The sequence below is a fragment of the Haliotis cracherodii genome, unplaced genomic scaffold (genome assembly GCF_022045235.1).
Source record: "Haliotis cracherodii isolate W230 unplaced genomic scaffold, xgHalCrac1.p SCAF_13, whole genome shotgun sequence".
NCBI classification, from domain to species: Eukaryota; Metazoa; Mollusca; class Gastropoda; order Lepetellida; family Haliotidae; genus Haliotis; species Haliotis cracherodii.
The window spans coordinates 4,760,207-4,776,870 of record NW_027266268.1 but is presented as its reverse complement, the minus strand read 5'-3'; the positions used below and the strand labels follow the sequence as shown (position 1 = coordinate 4,776,870).

General features: G+C 38.1%; 1 protein-coding gene across 5 annotated transcripts in view; it reads right to left on the bottom strand.

Annotated features, from left to right (window-relative positions):
• LOC139459524 (endophilin-B1-like) overlaps nt 1-16,664 on the bottom strand; it is a 66,196-nt gene that overhangs the window by 18,906 nt on the left and 30,626 nt on the right. For 2 of the 5 annotated variants that reach the window (XM_071241047.1, XM_071241049.1), the window contains exons 4-8: nt 11,940-12,073; nt 11,114-11,206; nt 9,718-9,738; nt 7,991-8,020; nt 1,366-1,383 (exon numbers count right to left, since the gene is read on the bottom strand). In XM_071241047.1, the coding sequence (XP_071097148.1) occupies nt 1,366-1,383; nt 7,991-8,020; nt 9,718-9,738; nt 11,114-11,206; nt 11,940-12,073 (296 nt within the window). The remainder of the gene's footprint in view (nt 1-1,365; nt 1,384-7,990; nt 8,021-9,717; nt 9,739-11,113; nt 11,207-11,939; nt 12,074-16,664) is intronic. The other 3 variants (XM_071241048.1, XM_071241050.1, XM_071241051.1) reach the window with 3 other exon arrangements.

The window sequence follows — 16,664 nt, the reverse complement described above, 5'->3', positions numbered from 1 at the left end:
AGATTTCATTCAAAACATACCTGATTGAGAACAACTTTCAATTAAAACAAAATTATTTTGTTCTTGTTTAACAACATATTTCGATGGATGTAGGTTACATGACAAAAAGATGAGAATTCATGCTATCTCACATGCTGTATAGTTTTTGAAGGGAAAACATTTTGCACTAATATGGGGTTTTCCAGAAACTCATAGCACATAATGAACAATAATGCTTTCAGTTCTTTGATTAAGACAGATTTCCATAATTCTTAGGGTCAGTGGCTATCGAAAGACACATTGCTTTCTTTTAAACATTACTATTGTGTTGCCTCTTTAGGGTGAGCCTAAGATTAAAATAGCAGAAATAAATAAACTGTTTCCAAAAATGTCGGAATAAATAGATGGAGGGTCCTGTATTGACCCCTTGATGTATCTTGATTTAACTATGAGTAATTCTTCTGGTGACAGCTTTGAATATTTGAGTTAGAAAAGTTTGCAACTGAAGAATTGCCTTCAGTTAAGTTGATCCAAGCAGTAGAGATATTACGCATAAAAAACATTCTTGTCTTCCTACAATAGCCAAACTGGATATTGTGGATATGCACATACAGAATATTGTAAAACATCACACCAAAACCAGTCACCTGGCTGTGATGGGACAAGCAATATCATATAAAGAAAGAAAAAGATTTGGTATCATCAAAAATATATGTTACCTTGGTAACAGAATCAGAAGCATGCCCATGTGACGCTCATCATAACATAATTATTGATCATTGTTTATGATCTGCTACATCAAACACCAACAAGGAGAATAAGCATGATACTCTACGCAGGACAAGACAAAAGTTCTCATAGCCTGGCCAATACATCGTCAACACTGAAATGACTTCTTGTGTCTACACAACATCTCAAGAATGTTTCAGGGATGTCTCACAAGATTTCTCAGAAGCCTTCCGTTGTCTAACTTTAAGAAAAACAAGTTTTCTACAGATGTCTTGAGTCTGTAAAGACTGTCTCAAGTGATTTTACCTTTGTGTAAGACAAGTGTCTTAAATATTGCTTTTGTGTTGAATATGTCAGATGTTTATATAACGTTCATAAAATGTTCATGGAATGCTTCAAAGATGTTTCAAACAGCAAACATCACAAGTTGGTCTCAAAATGTATTTAACAATTTCTTTTGAATAACTTATTGTACTGACATGAATTTGCATGAAGGTTTATTCCATACATGTAAAAAGATTCCAAACAAAGTGTGTTTGTACTTTATCAAATCATAACACAATACTGCTCACACCAAGAAATCTGCCATGAGAACTTTTGATATGTCCCCTACAACAAAACAGAAAGTAAGAATGTCAAGGCGACATTGTCACTTACTTTGGCGATGACATCATCCTGGTTAGGCAGAGAGCAAAAAGAAATCATAGCCTGAGACAATTAGTTTGAGGCAATGTGTTACCATGGTTACCAAGGGGATTCCAGGTCACACAATAAGAAAATCAAGCTCGTAAGCTGCAGACAACATACACAATAGGTACAAAACTGGCCACAACAATGTCACACTTTTACCTTTTAAAAAAAAAAGCATTTAGTGTTACTCATAATTCATCTTCAAGGTCACTAGACATGGAGAAATCCCATTTGAAAGTAAACAGAAACTAAGTTGAAACATACTAAGTTGAAATATAATAAACTGAAACATACTTAGTTGAAACATACTAATTCAAATGCAAATTCATTCAATGCGCCCCAAAAAGCATGGTCAGTAAGAATATATTGTTATGTTTTGCCCGAATGGATAATTGTTTGACAGAGATCGTCAGGCCATCAGGACCATGCAAGTAGGGCTGTGAAAAAAATTGGAGAAAAAATATTGTGAACAGTCAAATTGGGTTAATGAGTGACTGATGAGGTTTTTTTTTGGGGGGGGGACGGACAGCAATATTTACAGCAGTTCTCTCCCTTTCTAACTCCTCGTTTTATGGGGGCCCATTCTACCAAGTTATGAAAATGCTAAGACGGTAGTGACTCATATGCTTCAACATGGCCATATGACAGTCATAGCACTAAGTATGCTTTGTGTAATGACCCACATTCCTCTTGCACAAAGCAATCTTAGCGCCAAGGTGTTCGCAACTTCTGCACTTTAAGATTGGCTTAAGATCGTCGTAGCCGTACCTTGCTTTGGGGAAGTGGGGCCTGGATAAAATAAAGTCAGAAGACAGAACTGATGTAAAACTGTTGGCTTTCTGGGGCTCAGGACTTCCCAAATAAAGTGCTCCCAAAGCAGGGTCATCAAAGAAGCATCCCAACATGAAAGGAATTCATCAAGGCAGTTCAAGCAATAATTATTACCTTATGTGACCATAATTTATGAGTGAATGTTGTTTGATGCCACAGTCAGCAATATTCCAGCTTCAGGACATGGGACTGTACGTAATCAAGTCTGGGCCAGACAAACCAGTAGATCACAATATGAGCAATGTCCCCCACACAATCAACTGTCTCTGCACCTGGTCTGAGTGCTTGGGCTGGTACAAGTCATGGTGTGATACTAACCAAAGGAGGAGGTCACGCGATGACGTGACTCATAATTCAGGAAGAATGACAACTTCATCACATGCTGATGATAAAAGTTGAAAAATGAAAGATTAAAGTTAAAATATTTTTTATCCATAGTCCACTTTTGGGTCAGAAATTTAAGTTCTTCGAAATTTGAATGTATGCTGATGCATCCCTACTACTATCTGATCTATCTTACGACAACAAGGCTAAAAAAATCAACTCGTCCGCTCATATTGACGAGTGGCAGCATTTGCAGGGCAAGAAAGAAGGGAAGAAACTTTTCAATCGTAACAATTCATTTCTAATCATTTTCAATCAAATATGCAGGATAATTTCGAACGTAAAACTAGAATATGTTTTCAATTCTCGTACGTTTATACAGCATAATAACAAACTACATGTCGCTAATATCATAAATAGATGGCATACTTGGCAACTATCAGTTGAAGAAATAAACAAAAAGTCCTTTTACGCAGCAGATGTCGAAGGTAATTTTAACGGGAGGCAATTACATTTATTATTTTTGTTGTAAGCGACTCGTTATTGATTCTAGTAAATGAAGGTAATGGCTGTTATTAATCGGGAATGGTGGGACTAACGAGAAAAAACATGATTTGATCACCAACAGGCCAAAACATGGATGTTTTTAACAAAAAAAAACCCAGTATGAGTGTAAAAAAGGAAAACAAAATGTTCATGGTTGAATGAATTTGAATGGGCCAAGATGAATGTAGATGGTAGTGACTGAATTATTTGACTTGTCTGTCGGAAATATCCTCAACTCAAAGGTTAATTACAAAAAATAGTAATAATAACTGAGAACACAAAATTGAATAAAATTTTATAGGGCAAGTGAAAATATTGCAAATACATAGGATACTGGGGATCAGTTGTCTTGAAATCCCCATTGGACCAAAGTGGACTGAAGTTGCTGTTCACAATGGGGGCACCACCATTGACTAAACAGGTGTCGTTCAACAAAATATTTCATCACTAATCAATTTATATGTTTCCCCTTTGAACCTTATAGCAGTACTGTTTTCACCAGGTCTACGACAATCAGGGGGTTATGTGAATCTGGGTGGGCACCTGCCTGGAATCTGGGGTGACAGTTACAGAAGCAGTCTGCTGAGTGAGTCAACGCCACTTGGAACAGTATTCCAGATATATCATGACGTGTCAGCTTAATGTGGGAAGAAAGACCGAGTGATGTAGGCCTTGGACATCCACAAGCATGGCATGGTGCTGACAACCTATAAACAACCAGGGCGAACCTGGATTCAAACTCATGATAGAGGTTTCAGTCACATCTAATGGTTGCAAGTCACTGCAAGTCTGTGCCACTGGAACTACCGCTGAGATATGAAATCCTAGGTTGAAAGTCATGACAGTGAGGATAGGTGAGGTGAAATGGGGTTAATCTCACGTCCAAGATTATAGCACTTATATAGTGGCGTGCATGCACACGTGTGTGTGTGTGGCTGCTTCTACTAGTCCGGACTGATGCCGATTTATAGTGCTAGCTCACTGAGATACCATGCCGCAGTTTAACATGAATACCCCACTCAGACACAGTATACTGACTCCGAGCCGACCAGTCCTTGTTTTAGCCCCTTAATGCCAAGCGCCAACAACCATCTTTAAACGTCTTTTGGTATGACGTGGTCGGGGATCGAACCCCGGACTTTCCTCTCTCCGGGCGGATGCTCTACCATTAGACCACGGAGGCGGTGTCATGACAGTGCAAGAATATATCCTTGTCATCTATGTATGACCTACCAATTTCAATCAGCTGACAAGTTATTCTGGACAGTCAGCATGCAGATGTAACTACTCATCTTGAGCTGCCAATGTAACTGTGACTTGTCTAATACTTAACATTGTCAAATCAAACAAAGACAGTGTTCTGGACAATTCAGAGAGGTATAAACTAATATTAATATGAATAAAACACATACAAAATATTATCAATTTTTTTTTTTAAATTAGTTGTTGTCTTGGCCATCTTGGCTGGGGTCCAAACTGTTGCATCAACCAAAATATATTGCTTGACTGTTCTCACTATTACCAATTGATGGGTATAGTTGATTGAAACAAAAAATAGAATCATATAAGATGGGTAAAATAGGAAAGTCATTTGGCAAACAGAAAAAAATACCCCTTCACAAAATATAAGGATGTCTTGAAGCAATGAAATATGGGGAACAAACTTAGGCTTTGGCGTCCCAATAATTCCGTACTTACATCATCAGACTGATCAGTTTGCAAGAGAAAAACAAAATTCATTGGAAAATGGGAAAACTCTCCTAACTCGGTTTAAGTTTGGCCACCCAATCCATTTTAGCTCCCTGTGACAAGAATAGGTGGTTGGGACTTGCAAAAACATGGTTTGGTTTGTTGTTTAACGCTGTACTCAGCAATATTCCAGCTAGATGACAGTGTTGTGTAAATAATTGAGTCTAGACCAGGCAATCCAGTGATTGACATCATGAACATCGATCCACTCAATTTGGATTAGATGACATGCATCAACCACGTCAGCGAGCCTGACCACCCGATCCTGTTAGTAGCCTGTTACAACAAGCATAGTCGCCTTTTACGGCAAGCATGGGTTGCTGAAGACCTATTCTACCCTGGATCTTCATGGCACCAACATGGAAACTCTACAATGTACAGTTAAAATAATTTCAGCAGATAGATTTGAAAATCACAAATGTATCTAAATGACAGGAAAGTGCCTTGATTGAATAAGGGATATAAAATAGAGAAATGATAAATGTTGAAAAAAGTTCTTTAAGATGAGTGTTATAAGATGTAGCGGACCATCTTTCAACATAATGAAGAAGCACATCAGTGTTCATGGAGGTATTTGAGTTCAACATGGCAAATGTGAAATTTTCATGGATCATATCTCAATCAGTTAGCATGTTCACTTATTTGCCTTGCAGATCCATCAAAATTTGTGAAATAAGGTAAAACAAATATTAATAATGCCTTTGATTCGTGACAATAAATTTCATTTGTTTAACTTACTTCAAACTCGGTCATTTGGGTAAGGGAGACAACTTGTCATTCCCCAAAACATATTTTCGCGATGTCCCCTGGAACGCCATACTTTTAAGGGATCATTGTTTTTTTTAAAAAGAGATAATTGTATAAAAAACAAAAGCTTTGAAAACTAATTCGTACATGAATTAATTAGGAAATATTATTTTGTGACATCGAGCATAGTTTAAGTACAAGTCCTCCACCTAAGGAAGCTGACATAGGGAAAGGGGATGGGATGTGTGGTGTCGGAGTCATTGAGGAGCAGGAACAGAGGGCATGCAGTCATAAATATATCTCTTATCTTGAACATGTTGAACTAGCTAGCAAATGCTAAACCTAGTCAGCAACATTCCAGCTACATCCCACCAGCCAGAAAATAATCTGGTCTGGACCAGGGCCCCATTCCATAAAGCAATCTGAGTGCTAAGGTGATCGTAACTCCCATACTTCAACATTGGCCAACAATAGTCGTAGCGCTAAGGTGATCGTAACTCCCATACTTTAACATAGGCTTACAATAGTCGTAGCGCTAAGGTGATCGTAACTCCCATACTTTAACATAGGCTTACAATAGTCGTAGCGCTAAGGTGATCGTAACTCCCATACTTTAACATAGGCTTACAATAGTCGTAGCGCTAAGGTGATCGTAACTCCCATACTTTAACAAAGGCTTACAATAGTCATAGCGCTAAGGTGATCGTAACTCCCATACTTTAACATAGGCTTACAATAGTTGTAGCGCTAAGGTGATCGTCACTCCCATACTTTAACATAGGCTTACAATAGTTGTAGCGCTAAGGTGATCGTCACTCCCATACTTTAACATAACTTACAATAGTCTTAGCGCAAAGATCGCTTTGTTGAACGGGGCCCAGGTACTTCAGTGATTGGATCCACAGGGCAACACTGACACAGGTTTGACAATGTAACCACCCAATCCTCATTTCAGGTCCTGATGACAAGCATGCTATATAGGGGTGCCATTACCCTGGAATCCCATTGGCAGAAATGTTGGAACTGTCTTATTCATGCTTAAATTAGCAATCATTTTCATTTTAAAACTTGTTCAAGAGCTGACATAATACCATATTCGTTATAGATGAATTATCTTAAAACCATTACTGACAGGATAATGAAGCAGACACCAGAAGTAGATCTTCATTTGAAAACTAATTGTTTATAGGAAAATATTTACCATTATATGTTTCATGGCAAACATCACAACAATGATCATGATAATACATAACTGTTAGTATCTCAGAAACTTGACAAACATAAATTTGTATACTACTAACACAGTGACGACTATCATGCTATTGGTGCATTACAAGGGTAGCCTCATTGTGTGGAATCCGGCAAACTTGACATGATCTTAAATCAACTGAACTGTCCAATAATCTGCAAGTTCTGCATGTTCAATGTTCTTCCACTGAATAAAATATAGCAAAGTGCCAAATTAAGAGAAACTGAGTTTAATCGTATTTACAGCTGTCATGGAAACAGGGCTCGTGAAGGATGGTTGTTCTATGCTGCAGTCAGCAATATTTCAGCTACAGTCTGTGCTCTGTAAATAATGGAATCGGGATCCGGTAAACCAGAGGCTGAAAGCATGAGCAACAGTTCATGTCACCAGGGCAACAGGACACACACTCAGCCAAATCACAAAGCCTGAACACAAAACTTGTTGCTGTGGCGCTGATGGTAGCACCGGACAAACCAAAAGCAACAATGCTTTTATATGATATATCTTTATATGATGGTGACTGCCTAGAGCTTGTCTATCATGTTGGTCACCATCTGAGTATGATATTTATGAGCCACCATGTGACCACCTAATTCTTGTTTCAGAAAAAAATTGAGACCTGTTAGCTCTATTAGTTTTTGTAATGTCAACATATTAATTTCATGCATAAGGTTGTTAGCAACATACACACAGGTTACATTTTTCTCAACTTTCATTTACAAAATCAAATTTTAATTTTAATTAACAAAAATATATTGACTATTTTTACCTCGAACTACATGTCACATGCACTCCCTGTGATGGCCTACAAAACTGGGCCCTGTTCCACAAAGCGATTTTTAGCTCTATGACTTGTAAGTCTATGTTAAAGTATGGGAGCTACGGTTGCCTTAGAGCTAAGATCGCCTTGTGGAACAGGCCCTGGTGTATTTGCAACTCTAAAACCAAACAGAAACTGAATTGGCCAAATCAAAGAACTGAGATATTCGGACTAGGATGAAATGCATGTGTCTCTAGGTTACAAAATAAAGTGCTACGATTTAGAACTAACTTAACGTGTGGCAAACACTACAGGGTTATACCCCGCAGGGCATCCATGCTGTAACTATGACAACACAAAACACGAGAATCTCAGAATTATCAAACCTCAGTCTCAAACGACTGATACGGGTTGGCCTTGTTAGCAAAAGAAAAACAGTTTCAATTTCATGATTTCTTCTCAAAAATGACAGCAGTCTCTAAATCAACAAGGCCCCGTTTCACAAAGAGGCTTTCGTAGCTCCGATGCATTAACATAGACTTACGGTATGAACGCTTTGTGAAATGTACCCCGGATCAGTTAACAAACACTTGAGACATGGGGCTTCTTAATTGAACTTTTCATTACAACTATACAAGCATATTTATCTGAGTACATGTACCATCTAATATCAGTGGGCCCATATCATCTATGTGAATCTTCTTCAGTGATTTTAGCAATGTTTTGAGTGACTTTCAGTGATGTTTCCCCTGAATGTCATCCCTTCGATTTGATGACTTGATGATTAAGGGTCATGAAAAACAGTGACAACGTCACAAACACACCTATACATTAGGGGGATGCTCACAACAAGAATCCCTCTCCAACCTCATTAAATCAGACCTTTAACTCTAAAGCAACACCCCTCAGTCGTGATGGTGTGAAAATCTGACAACCCTCCACACATCACATCAGGTAAACTCTCAGTGAACTTTGACCGCCTAATCTGAGGTACGGATGGGCTCTCGAGCCAATCAGATATCAGCTTTCTAAAATGATTCGGCTTCATTATCAAAAATACTAACACATAACACAAATATTCCTTCATTGCCATGGCACTCAGAGTGAGTGAGTGAGTACGTTTTTACGCCGCTTTTAGCAATATTCCAGCAATACCACAGCGGGGGATACCAGAATTGAGCTTCACACATTGTACCCATGTCAGGAATCGAACCCGGATCTTTGGCGTGATGAGCTAACGCTTACCCACAAGGCTACCGGACCGCCCCTATATGGCACTCAGAAATGATGTTTAAAATATACGCAATAATATTATGGCACAGCTTTTATTATTTACATTAGGAACTGTTTAAAGCGAAATGAGTTTGACTTGAACTGTGTTTTCAGAAATCTTAACACTGATTGGTTGATTTGAAAGTTCACCTGACGTGACCTCCTATGGAGGTGTTTTCAAAGCTTCACACACAAGGTATTGCATCAACAAAAGATCTGATTTGGATTACATTGAACCCCCTCCTACATGAACTATCAAATGCATCAGAGCAAATGCAGGGAATCAAAACATAAATGTGTGGAACTGGATAGTGTTCCATTTTTTGGTTAACATGGTTAAAGACATAATTCCAATTTTGAAAAGAATAAAAATGACATGAGTCCACTGACCTTAAACACCATTTCAGGACAAGAATTATCACTGGATAATTTTCTTTTTCTTTTCAAACAATATTATCAAGATTTTGAAAAACAAAATTATGCTTGTCAAAAACAAAGCCAGGATGACATGAGTCCACAGATTTTATCAGTCTTGAGGATAAGACTAAAAGATTTGAGCTGTTCCCGTTCCCAAGATCAGGAACAATATTGAAATATGATGAAAATGGAACAAGAAAAAAAAGCATGAAATACGGCAACTATTTACTTTTTGTATATACGCCATACCCAATAGTATTTTCTTGTTTTAACTGAATTGGAATATCTTTACACCAGAATAGAAATCTTAATTCCACAAGAAAGAAACAGTGGAAGCACATACATGTACAATGACATGCATTTAACTGGAACTGTTGCATATTCATAAATTATGCAAATTTATGCAAATTAGATGACAACTTACATAGGAAGCCTCAGGAGAAGTCTTGTAAATCAAATAATCAATTCAATGAGAGTTAAAAGTTACAATGTAGAATGTATAAATGGACATGGGAAGAGCAATAAAATATCAGACTATTTCAGCAATATCACATGCTTACAATTCTGTATGAATATGAAGGAGAGAGGAGTTCCAGACAGAGAGAGAGTTTTTATTACCATATATAAAGAATCTTATCTATATTGAACAATGTTGTAGAATATACACTTGTCAACAATATGAAACAGTATTTATTACTACTAAACAAATTACAAGTGAGACAATGTCAGACACATTAGTTCATTAATAGCATACTGCTGAACATGCTATATTGAAGATATATTAGATTTCCGGTGCATACAAAATCTATTATTTCCCCTTGGGAATATGCTCTTCCAGAAAAGACAACAATATGTTTGAAAAATGTAACTACCATATTCGACGTAATAAGCGCCCCGCTCTAATAAGAACCCATGGCAATATTTGCTAATATATTGGCAAGTGAACAATCCCAGTTAGCACCCCTTCCGATTGATCAATATACAAAAGACTGATTTATTCGCGTATTATACGCACACGTGTTATATATGCACCCTTAATTATGGGCAATTAAATTCTGGAAAAAATATCTGTCGTACATAAACATTCCAGGCTGTCAGCACTAACCACGAAATTTATTTTTTTAACTGTTTTCTTCACCAAAATAATATTATAATAAGAGCCCCCTATTTCTAATTTTGAGAGCACCTTAGATGCTTATTGCGTCGAATACGGTATTATTATTACCCAGATCTGACACAATTAATCACATATATATTGAAGCAAGCAACATGGATGCATAAATACTGAAAGGAATTTAGCCACATGATGCATCAAAGTGTTTGTTTTAGTTTCCTTTTTTCTGACTTCTTGAGTTTCTGTATCACTTGTGAAGGATGCAGGGAAAACAAACATATATTTGTTTCATTTGTTTCAACAATTTTGGTTAGTCAGTAAATAAAAGAAAACAAGTCATATTTTGACGAAGTCCGTGCTCTCCCATTCCAACATGAAGCAAAACACTAGCAAATTTTATCCCCCAAAGTATATCCCAGACATGTGTGTCAAAAACATGAAAATAAGGTAACATGCAATATGCTGTATAATGAATTTAATCACTGATATTGTTTTATTTCGTTTTTATGTTCTTCTATCCCTCCTTCAGGGGATAGAAACCTATAAAACAAATAACAAAACTGGCCTCCCCTAATCCTTATGGACAACATCTTTAGGATTATACATTTTCTGTCAAAGTCAAAACATGGAATCATGAATTGAAACATTCCCTGATACATCATGTGACATGTCACGTGACTTGGTCATGTGACAGATGTACTCTCACCTGTTGCTGGGCCGTGGTAGACTTGGCTTTCCTCAATCGACTCTTGCATGCATCAAGGTCAAGACGCTTGTTCTCCAGGAGCTTACGCTCTTTCTATAAAATACACAGTGAGTGAGTAAAACTTGCACAGAAGTCATAGACAGCGAAATATTACAACTATACAGAAGCAGCTATATCAAATGACACAGGATTTCAGACTGGTTCATTTTCCATTTTCCAATCCTACAGATCCCTTGCAGAACTCGACATGCAGATCTCAGACAATAATCCTACAGATCACCAGAACCTCAATGGATCCCTTGCAGAACTCGACATGCCGATCTCAGACAATAATCCTACAGATCACCAAAACCTCAATGGATCCCTTGCAGAACTCGATCTCAGACAGGAATCCTACAGAATACCAAAACATCTACAGAGCTCTTACAGTGAGTGAGTGAGTGAGTGAGTGAGTGAGTGAGTGAGTTGGGTTTAACACCGCTTTAACAGTATTCCAGTTATATCACGGCGTGTCCGCTTAATGTGGGAGGAAAGCCCGAAGTGATACAGGTCTCAGACTTTTACCGCTTTGGTGAAACCCACGAACACAAGTATAGTGCTGACAAACCTAGAAACATAATCGGGACGAACAGGAATTTGAACCCACAATCATAGGGCCCAAGGGATGCAACTCTGCACATCAAATCGCAGCGCCTTAGACAACTGGGCCACCCATGCCCCTCCAGAGCGCTTACAGACTCCAGTGGATCTCAGACAGATCTACAGAACTCCCACAGAGGTTTGACTGATATTCAGAGATCCTACAGATCTCCACAAAAAGTCCTACCATGATGGTCTTCATATCGCCCTCCAGGAAGTTCTTGAGTGGTGTGAGGAAGTTATTCACTGTCGACTGGACGTACTCTCTCTCTGCATTGCCAATACGCATCTGAGCCTGGCCAGACTTGATCAAGGCGTTACCTGAGGACAAAAACACCAGACGTGACTTTCACTACTGCAAGTATATGAAGAAAGTATTGCTCTACCAAGGCAATTATATGAAGAAAGTATTGCTCTACCACTGCAATATATGAAGAAAGTATTGCTCTACCACTGCAATATATGAAGAAAGTATTGCTCTACCACTGCAATATATGAAGAAAGTATTGCTCTACCACTGCAATTATATGAAGAAAGTATTGCTCTACCACTGCAATATATACTCACCACCAAAGATAACCATACATGATTATTTGTTCACCCCAAATATATCAACATTTGCACAATAATGAAAAACAAGTGTTGTATGTAAAATTCATTGTTCGTGATCCAAAAAACAAGCAATACCAAGAAAAATATTGTTCAATCATACCAGTATACCAGATAACCAGGTAACAGGATAAAAAAGTGTCAGTTGGAAGGAGCTTATTTGGTAGTGTTTCCACATCCAATAAAGTACTAACACTATAAATCATAGAAAAGAAATGTCACACTATCACTGTTTTCAGTTTTATTTGTTTGTTGCCTAAAGCCTCACTTTGCAATATTCCAGCTATGCCTGCAGTCCGTAAACAATCGAGTCTGGACCAGACAATCCAGTGATTGATGTCAACCCACACGATCTGGAAACGATGACATGCATCAACCAATTCTATTTTTCCCTTCAACTACCAACAGGTATATTCTTGTAAAAAATCTGTAACACAAGTAAAAACAAGTGTGGCCTTACATATTTGTAATGAATATATATTTACTTCGCTTAATTTTTACCCGGAGAGAGGAAGGTTCGGGGTTCGATGGAGATGGTACTTGTTATTACCCTGCCTGACGCTCGACATTAAGGGGCTAAAACAAGGACTCGTCAGCTCAAGTCAGTATACTGTGTATGAGTGGGGTATTCATGTTAAACTGCGGCATGGTATCTCAGTGGGCTTGCATCATAAATCGGCATCAGTCCGGACTAGCGCGCACACGCACGCACGCATCACGCACGCACATGCATGCAATAACCTTAAATATGAGTGTTGATTAGGGTACAACTGTTGCTGTTTCATAAGTACATGTACCTTCCCATGATGTCCTTGCATTACTCAACATGACGGAAACAGAAGTCCTAGATTCAGCAGATGGCCAGGAAGGTTATATCACTAATACAAACGAAAACAGATGTAGAATTAGATGTTAATAATTTGTTTGGAGTTTATGGGGTTTGTATATATATTAAGTGAGTGAGTATGGTTTTACACTGCTTTTAGCAATATTCCATCAATATCACAGCGGGGGACACCAGAAATGGGCTTCACACATTGTACCCATGTTGGGAATCGAACCTGAGTCTTCCGTATGACGAGCAAATGCTTTAACCACTAGGCTACCCGACCGCCCCTTTTATATATATTATATTTACATACAGAGTGCAGTGAATCTTGTTGTCATACCATTGTTGGGAATAGTACAATATGTCCATATACACATTGCTCAGGAACACATATATACCATTATTTTCATAGTTTTCCAGGAGTGACTTTCTTATCATTGCATTAGAGCATTTATAAGACAGTTTTGTTTGTTTTTTCATTTCTATACATATATACAACAGAAAATACTTGACTAATTATTGAATAGCAGTAAAGGAATAAAAAAATCAGAAGGAGAATGCATTTCCAGAATATTTCTTGTCTCGCTGCATCGCAAAAGCTTTTCCAACTATTATGCTGAATTGCAAAAACCTCAATCCTGACAAAAATGCCTGTTGTTAAATCCATCAAAACCCGACACTTCACAAGTACCCTTAAACCAATTCCCTCAGCCCTAAAGCTGCAATCACCAAGCATTTCATTGATCTTATGAAATACTTAGGAAACATGTCCGTATCGATTGTGCAGCCTTTACAGTGAGCCAATTAGCTCATTAAGGACTCTTAACCCAGTTTCATGACTACCCAAAACATTACATCGGTATTTAATTAGACATAAACATCAGTGTGCCCTCACTGTCTGTGATCCCAACCTCCAGTAATTAAGCCTAGAGATAGTTATCTGGGTGAAGCTAACAAGATAGCTTGCTTATGCTTCATGACCATGCATGCTTTGATTACATAAATAAGCATTATTTTTATTTATTAAGGGGTTTGGGCTCCAAACAATCTATACTGAGTAAGTGATTTAGGTTTAAAGCCCTTTTGATTTCTAAAATGTATTTCAGGCGTATTTTATTTTATAAAGGTTGTAGGTGTTCTCCACTTTGGTGGACTCTTGCAAGCACAGTTTATAATGGTACTGACAGATAACCATAGGTGCTGTTAGATAACCCATAGGTGGTGTTAGATAACCCATAGGTGGTGTTAGAAAACCCATAGGTGGTGTTAGAAAACCCATAGGTGGTGTTAGAAAACCCATAGGTGGTGTTAGATAACCCATAGGTGGTGTTAGATAACCCATAGGTGGTGTTAGAAAACCCATAGGTGGTGTTAGATAAACCATAGGTGGTGTTAGAAAACCCATAGGTGGTGTTAGATAAACCATAGGTGGTGTTAGAAAAACCATAGGTGGTGTTAGATAAACCATAGGTGGTGTTAGATAAACCATAGGTGGTGTTAGAAAACCCATAGGTGGTGTTAGATAAACCATAGGTGGTGTTAGAAAAACCATAGGTGGTGTTAGATAAACCATAGGTGGTGTTAGAAAAACCATAGGTGGTGTTAGAAAAACCATAGGTGGTGTTAGATAAACCATAGGTGGTGTTAGATAAACCATAGGTGGTGTTAGAAAAACCATAGGTGGTGTTAGATAACCCATAGGTGGTGTCAAAAAACTCATAGATGGTGTTAAATAACCCATAGATGGTGTTAAATAACCCATAGATGGTGTTAGATAGCCAATGGGTGGTGTCAAATAACTCAATGATAATATTGGATAACTCATAGGTGGTGTTTTGCTGTGTTGCATAGACAGTGTTAGAAAACCCATAGGTGGTGTCAACTGATCCTGTATGCAGTTCTATCTTGTTAAAGTAAACAGTCTTACTTAATTACTAAAAATTAATGAATCAATTCACCAAGCATTCATGTGAATTCTAGTTCCTTGTTTCTGTACACAACATGCACTACAATGGCTTCAGTCCAGCTGTCGCATCCATATGAATAATGCCGACTTGGGGCCCACGCGATGCACACACGATAGGACAACTCATTTCAATATGGCTCTTTTTGGAGTGAGGGAGGGAGGCAGAGAGAGTCGAGTGAATTTGACTTAAGGCCACTTTGACCAGAATATTTTAAATCATATAAGAGTATGTCTGGGAGGAAAATTAGATGTGATGCTGGTCCTAAGACACAACCACTTTCGTGGAACTGTATGGTCCTGAAAAACCGAGAAACATAGTCATGCGAATCTGGGATTTGAACACACGAGCAAAGGTTTCTGGCATTCCAAGAGAACGCAACTCTGCACAGTGAACTGTGACACCTCAGATGACTGGGCCACCTGAGACACCCTGGAGTCAAGAGCAATACACACTTCCTTCACGTATTCTCTGTCAGGACCTGTGGTCTGAAAGAGCATGACTGTCAATAGTGAGAGGTGACCTTTTCTGTTTTGGTTTCAGAAGTTGAAAAACCACACATTTATTCCTCTTTGCATGACAGCTCCATCTTTCAGAGTGAGTGAGTGAGTGAGTGAGTGAGGATTGTTTACCCCTGCATCAGCTATTGGCGGCGACATCTTTAAGGGTTAAATAAAGCAAAAGATTCAAAATCAAAGTCACTATTAACTTTTTAAATAACCAATAATGAAATGTATGTAACATAGTCTCTGTACATGTAACAGTTAAATAAATTAACAGTAGGGATGTTCCTATATGTTATCACTCTTCGGGCTAGTAGACCTTTTAGGTTAATTTCTATCCCTGAAACCACTGACTGTGAAGCCATTAAGAAATACACAATTATGTGTATGGTCATTGAGAAATACACAATTCTGTTTAGGGTCTTAAAGAAAATACATAATACTATCTAGGCCATAGGGTTGTTAAGAAAATACACAATTCTGTGTCAGGCTATGAAGAAATACACAATTCTGTTTAACTTAATAAAAGACACAATTCTCTGTAAGGTCGTGAAGAAAATACACATTTCTTTGTGGTACTATCTCTGATGTGTGATATTCATCATCCATTGGTAACAGTTATATGTCCAGCACTAGCCACAATTGAAAGCAAGACACTTGAGGAGTAGGATATTGATAAAAGTACACATATGAGGAGAATCCACTTTTCCGTACATTACCATTGAAAAAAATATATCAGCCCCATTAAATTAGCCAAGAGGTTCCATAGAGAAAGAAAATATTGTCGGGTCACTAGGTCAGGTAATTGCAGCCATATTAAAAAAACATTTCTGCCTAATAACCCCATCAACCATGCAAACAGTTTTCTCCTTCTGATTGTAAACCAACCCAAATAGCCGGTGCATAGGAAAAGCTATTTAATTACAATCGGGACTGAGCTATCCCCAACAGGTTGTGATTAATCCACTGTGGGCATCTGCCTAGCCGTGTGTGTCTCGTGGTTGGGT